A 7011-nucleotide genomic window follows, 5' to 3' on the forward strand; every position below is an offset into this window, starting at 1 on the left:
TTAGGCCTCAGCTTGTGCTTTTTAGTTATTGGTACATTGATTTTTTCCAAACAACCCCAAGTGTGCAAATAAAAAAGTGATGGTTTTCTCCCTTCTCATTCTTTATATGAGATTTTCTCCTTATTCTTGGTATGAACTCTATTTAGAACATGACACGAAGTCAATAAGGCATCCCCCTATCATGCCTTAGATAGTCCCGCAGCATCCAATATGGCATTAACCAAGTCAGTCGGGTGTGGTTCTTCCTTTTGGCTACCCCATTTGATTGGGGCAAATATAGAGGTGTTGCCTCATGAATAATTCCATGTTTCTTGCAGAATAAGTCGAAATCACTAGAGAAATACTCTCCACCACGATCTTAATATTTCTTTCCAATTGATTTCCATCTTCTGCCTTACAGATTTTAAAGTGGTCTAGAGCATCATCTTTATATTTTAACAAATACACATAACAAAATCTAGATGCATCATCAATTAAAGTCATGAAATATCTTTTTCCACTATTCGTCAACACACCATTTATTTTGCACAAATCTGAATGTATGAGTTCTAATGGTGCCAAATTTCTCTCCTCTGCTGTCTTATAAGGCTTACAAGGTTACTTAGATTACACACAATTTTGGCATTTAGAACCTTTGACAATAGAAAAATTCAGAATTAAATTCAAGTTGGAAAGCTGAGACATATAACCAAAATTTATGTGACATAATGATGAGTGTCAAACATTAGCCTCATCTCCATTAATATTGCCACAAATATAGTTCATAGATTTATTATAGAAATCAGAAAGCGAAAAGTGGAACAAGCCTCCACATTCATAGTCTTTACGAATAAAAAGTCCATACTTCAACACAACTACTTTATTAGACTCTAATACCACCTTAAACACGTCTCTACAAAGAAGGAAACCGCTAACTAGATTCTTGTTTATTAAAGAGACATGATGCACGTTCCTCAACTACACGATCTTTCCCAAAGTAAACTTTAGATCTACCATGTCAACACCATAAACAAAAGCATGAGACACATATTCCCCATTAAGATGGAAGAATCCCAAACGATCTAATAAGAAGAGAATATTAAAATATCAGCATACACGTGCGGATTAGTCACAATATCAATCCACCAACTGGTAGACTGATTTACTGAAAGAACAATAGGTAAATTATCATACCAACTAGCTCCATCTCCAGTATTGCCAATGGTCACGTGGACATACTTGGTGTTTTTCTCTTGATTAACCTTTTTCCCCTTGCGGTGTTGGCAGACTTTATCCTAATGGCCAGCATTGCCGCACATGAAACAAGATTTATTATCTTTGTTCATCTTCTTCTTCTTGAAGTTGGTGGTTTGTTTAGCCTTGTTATTTTTTCCTTTGAACTTGCCATTAGAGGACTATTGCACCATATTTCCACTCGATTGTCCATCGTCTTCTTTGTTATGCACATCCTTAGCCCAAGCTTCCTCCTTAACATCAAGAGATGTGATTAGACTCTCGATAGAGATTTCATGCCTCTTGTGTTTTAGAGCAGTGGCAAAATTTCTCCACGAGAGAGGCAATTTGACAATAATGCCCCAGCCACAAACTTGTCGGGTAAGGCACACTTTAGGAGTTCAAGTTCCTTTACAATGCACTGAATCTCATGAGCCTGCTCAACTACCGACCAATAATCGACCATATTGTAGTCATGATACTACTTCATAGTATACAGTTCACTGTCTGCATCTGATACACCAAATTTTGTATTTAGTGTGTGTCACAACTCCTTTTGCGTCTGTTATGTTCATGTACATATCACAGAGACAATCGGCAAGAGCATTATGAATACATCCTACAAAGAGCATATTGACTTCTTCAAACTTCTTCTCCTCATCAAAGAAAGAATTCCTTCAAGCCTGTCAGGCACAACTCAATAGCAGTTCATAGCTGTAAGCCAAAAAATAGCTTTAACCTGACATATATTGAAATGCACATCGGTAACCTTGTCTGACCTCAGTGCATTAGCAAAACTAGTTATCTTAAATCTAAGTGCCTATATTAAGGTTTTGGATTGCTAGAAAAATGGTGTTTTAGATTTAATTTAATTTAATTCCTAAATATAACATGAATAAGAACATATGCATATAACTAGCTCCGACTAGACCCGACTAACTTTCTGAGTAGGATTCTTATTTGATCGCGATTTTTTTTCAAATTTTAAATTTTACTAAATAAATTTTATCTAATTTTTTTTAAATTTTTAACCGATTAGCACGATAATCACGAAATTTCGATTACCATCGGAGCTTGATAAGGTGAACCTTGTTTCCATCGACACATATCCTTTCCCTCCTTTCTGCATCATCCGGCTGTAGCTCAGCCGTACGAGGTACGACCGTAACACCTGCAGTTCTCGTGACACAGCGGATACGTTCGATCCAGATCCAGCCGGCATATTCCACCGCTAACCGCACCTATCCCTCTCTCCTCCCGTACGCGTCATCATCGTCCTCATCCGGTCATCTCCACCGCTACCGCACCTATCCCTCTCTCCTCCCGTACGCGTCATCATCGTCCCCCCACCCCGCACGGTGCCTTGCCTGGAGTAGAGATCCGTTCCGGACTTGAGGCTGATTTCTTCCTTTTTGTTGGTAAGGAAACCCCAGGTTCTTGGACCGATTGTTCGTTCTTTTCTGCAGAAACTTTCCTTTTCCGTTCCTTCGACTGTGAGCCCTCGAATCCAAATCATTGATGGATTGTCCCATTCATCCAGTTTGTTCGCTGGGTGGAGCGGTGATATCATTTTATTTTCCAAAACTCCCCCATTCCCCACGCTGAGTTCGCCCCTGGTGGAAGGGGATGGAACTGGATACTCTGATTCATCCAAATCTTGCCAAAGAACATGCTGATTGTGCTCGTTCTGATATATTATGTGGCTTGCCTTTCTTTCTAATTATCTTGTTTGCTTGTTTCTGTATTGATTACTGTTGGGGCATGCTAATTTTGGCAGTTGGGTCTTTGAACCCCACATCTTGAGGCACACCCGATCTGATCGACTCTTTTATGAGTTCACAAGACACCCAGCATGAAGTTTTTAGAGTACACCCCCTTCGACAGGTAAACATGGTATTTCTGTTGCTGTTGATGCGCTCTTGGTAGCATGCAAAAATTTTTCCTAGTTGACTAATTTGTGGTTTTGTTAATCTTCTTCCAGTATAAATTTGTTCCTGGATCAACTCAACCTTGGTGATTGTACAATTAGGGGTAACCTTGAAGCCTTCTCATGTAAGAATATGCTTCCACACGACCACACGACTCTCATTCTGCATGTTACTTCATGTCAATGAAGGTCAAGCTGCTATGTTATTTGCAGGCAAGCACACTGCGACAGACCGTCGGCTTTCCATAAGTCTTGAACATGAGGTACATGCTTTTCCATCGACCCATGAATTATATGATCATTGCAATCATTTTTCGTTCAACGAGGCCATGAATTAGTATGCATGTGCACTACTGTGATTTGTTTAGGAAATTTAACTACTCACTTGGATCATGGTAAAATGAAACAATGTTTTCGATTCGCTGGATGACAGTCCTTTGAACCGTTGGGTTTGCCTATTCTTGGGATTCTGTATTCCCACTCTTGTTCTGTTTTCAGTCAAAAAGGTAAAAAGATATACAGAGTTATGAATGCCTGAAGTAGCATGTTGGTTTATGTGAAATTAGTTTAGATATGTCCTTTGATGTGTGCAGTTACTTGTTATTGGGCATTAGTTTTGTTGAGATCCTCTTGCATACCTGAAATGTTATGAAATGCTTCATGTTCAACTTAACTATTGAATGTCACCCTTCTTCAAGCTGCCGTCTTATGTCCTTTTACCATTGCTATGGTTGCCTTTATCTTCTACTTTGATTGTAGGCCGTTTGGGTCTTTTTTTATTTATGAATGTAAAAATTACTGAATGTCACAAACGCAATACCACATTTGACACCATTGTAGTTGTGCTTAGTACAATCTGTCAGAATCACAACATATCATTCTATTGAGTGTTGAGACTTGAGAGGTTAATATTTTCTCCCCCTTTAAAAGCTTACTAGAATGTGTATATGATGTTTATTTATGCATTCTTCTCAAATGTTGCCGTTTCATGCCAACCTTGAATGTATGGATGCTATTGTAGTAATGCCTATCTAATTTTTCTGTTGTGTGTTCAGATTCTTGATTACCTTGGCAAGTCTTCTGACAGTGATCCAGCTTCACCAGTGGAGCATTTGTCCTCCAGGTCATGGTAAGGATGTGAAGGCTATCTTCATTGTGCACATTTTCTATTTACTCAGCCTAACTTCTTTCTGTTTTTGGTGTTTACCCAGCCGAAAAACATTGATATATCTAGTCCTCACTCTTGGTCATATGTATCCGGATTATGATTTCAGGTATTTTTTTCTTTTTAACGAGTATGTTCTAATACAATCTGGGAGGAAGGATATTTGGGTAATGTCATAGTCAGCTTTTCTTTGGCGATATGGCAACCCGCTTTTGTCCTTTCCGACCAGCCTAAGGGGGTGTTGTCATATGGTATGACAGACGGATTAATAACCGTTGCTCTTTGAGCTGAGAGTTCAATTCTCTCCATTTCCCTTGGCCACTTTGGTATTTGATGAATCAACTTTCTAAAGCTCTCCTGCCCGTCATACCACATATTCGTGATGGGATGACCTTCAGATTAAATCTAACATCCTTTTGTCAACATTTGTTCACTTAGCAGTGCTGTTCGGGCACACCTGTTCTTCAAAGAAGAGGAGTGGGAAAGTTTCAAGCAGATGATAGACACCTACTTATCTGACGCTTCTGGGGTAATGCTTTATGGTTCCCTTTTATTTCGTATGGTTTGCATTTTTGTAAATATAAATTGCCTTGTGTAGTAAGACTGCGAATTCAAAAAAGTATATCACTAATCTAGGCATGTTGTCACATAGCTAATTTTTAAACGATGCTGAGGCTCTTTGTTTTGCTTTTTCTCTGATCTGATGTGCCAACTTGAAATTGGACTTCTGTTCAGCAATGGGCAGCAACAAATGAGGGCAGTTCTCTTCTGGACAGTATGACTAAAGCTATTGATGAGGTAAGCATTCACTTAATGTTTGGTTTGCAAGAAGTTGTATGTTTACACCTTACTTTGCAGGTTATCAAAATCAGGGAGTGTGACATCTACAGCTATAATCCAGACTCGGATGGAGATCCAGTTCTAGAGAAAGGGGCCATGTATGTTCAGCTTAACTAAAATGTGAACTAGATGGTAAACTTAACCAGTTGAATGGACACTCTAATGTGGATATGCTACTCAATTCTTTCTTGTAGATGGTCATTCAACTACTTCTTCTACAATAGGAAGCTAAAGCGAGTAGTGAGCTTTCGATGTTATTGTACTAGGTAGGTGCTTGCTCCATTATGCATGGTTCTGACAAGGAACACAACATTAAATTAAATCATACGAAAGAAATTGTATTATTGACATGCTCCTTTTCTACTACAGCAAATTGTCAGGAGATGACTTCTTAACTGGTGTGCCATCTGATGGTGAAGAGGAAGATGCCTTGATTGACATGGACATATGAATGACCATTTTCTGCTAGGAACATGACCAACCAATGTGATCAGCTGTGTAATATAGAGCATACATGTCATTTCCCATTAGGAAACTTGCAGTACGACTTCATCATCATCGTAGCCGGCATAGACCATGAGTCGTGTGTCGCTTTTAGTGTGGTCTGGGCGGCTTTTAGTGATGTCCTTGGGTGGCCGGTCTTTGATGCCTTGTCTCGACCTTTAAAAGTAATGTCATAGGCTGCCTTCCCCCATAGATCGAATTCTTTATATATATATATATATATATTTGAGGTTTGGTACAGGGAAACTTCCAATCCACGAAACTTGAACTGCCACGGTAATTCGAAAATCGTAGTTCTTGTCAGGGTGATTTGGTACTCTGTAGTCTTTGATGGAGTTGGCTCTATTGAGGTTTGGTACAGGGAAACTTCCAATCCACGAAACTTGAACTGCCACGGTAATTCGATAATCGTAGTTCTTGTCAGGGTGATTTGGTACTCTGTAGTCTTTGATGGAGTTGGCTCTATATTTTACCTAGATATTTCAAACTGTGAATTGAATTGCCGAATTTGCTCCATTGCACATTGGCGGGTGTGGATTGCATCCGCATGGACTATTTGTGTTGCCAAAGAAAATGACTGTCGGATTAAGCGTTATGTGAATAGTGGTCTGGAGGTCTGTTGTATTTAGCCCTTTTTTCTCCTCCACTAAGCATATTTGACGTCATATTTGAGATACTCTCTGGCAAGACTACTCTGAGAATTCAAATATTTTACTGTAAAAAAATACAATTATTTTCTGCTGATGTTTTCTTTGGCTTATTCTGGCATTTGCCCCTGTGGCTGATTTGTCCACTCCTGCTGCGAGTTCGCGGGGTTTACCATCTGTACAAGATAGGTCTCACTTCCTTGTGCAGTGAAGTCTCTGTTCTCTTGAATACCATGTAGTACTATCCTGGAACACTTTTACGTCGATAAATGATGTTTGTTATACGAACAAGAGGTCACTTGAAGTGGCCGTTCGCTGCGCAATCACAAGAGAGGGGGCATCTCTCTCCAACAACGAGCAGAGCAACGCCCGACCGCATGTTTGGTGCACGGAGCTTCGCTTGGGGGAGTATCTTTCGCCCTTCTTCGCCTTTTCTCTTCCAGAAGAACTAATTATACCACGATCAGATCAGAATGGTCCAATAAGACATCATTCCAAAAGGCGCGTTAAAGCATCCGTTATGCACGCAAGGGTAGAGAGATACAATATTTTTCAATAAAAAAAACACACCACCATTCACGCACACTAAATTTGAACCGTGGAATCGTGCGCCCATGACTATGTCACCCCACAATTACCTGGTTCCTCATTGCGCGATATCCAAATCCAATTTGCGCTCTTGAGATAGCTGTCGCTGTATGTAAGCAGGCAGGGCA

The 7011-nt window shown here is 39.8% G+C and overlaps 1 protein-coding gene across 3 annotated transcripts; it reads left to right on the forward strand.

Annotated features, from left to right (window-relative positions):
• Positions 1-2438: 2438 nt before the first annotated feature.
• On the forward strand, positions 2439-6398 carry LOC133922152 (uncharacterized). Of its 3 annotated transcripts, none has more exons than XM_062367352.1 (11): positions 2439-2630; positions 2990-3096; positions 3194-3264; positions 3353-3402; positions 4195-4268; positions 4351-4413; positions 4743-4833; positions 5040-5102; positions 5163-5242; positions 5339-5410; positions 5514-6398. In XM_062367352.1, exons 2-11 carry the CDS (start codon positions 3065-3067, stop codon positions 5593-5595), a joined length of 678 nt encoding a protein of 225 aa, XP_062223336.1. In that variant the 5' UTR covers positions 2439-2630; positions 2990-3064; the 3' UTR covers positions 5596-6398. The 3 variants fall into 3 exon arrangements, with proteins under 3 accessions (XP_062223336.1, XP_062223338.1, XP_062223337.1); XM_062367354.1 differs by having other exon boundaries at positions 2444-2630; positions 4746-4833; XM_062367353.1 differs by lacking the exon at positions 2439-2630 and adding an exon at positions 2632-2705.
• The last annotated feature ends 613 nt before the right edge of the window (positions 6399-7011 follow it).

Source organism: Phragmites australis, chromosome 6 (assembly GCF_958298935.1).
Source record: "Phragmites australis chromosome 6, lpPhrAust1.1, whole genome shotgun sequence".
NCBI classification, from domain to species: Eukaryota; Viridiplantae; Streptophyta; class Magnoliopsida; order Poales; family Poaceae; genus Phragmites; species Phragmites australis.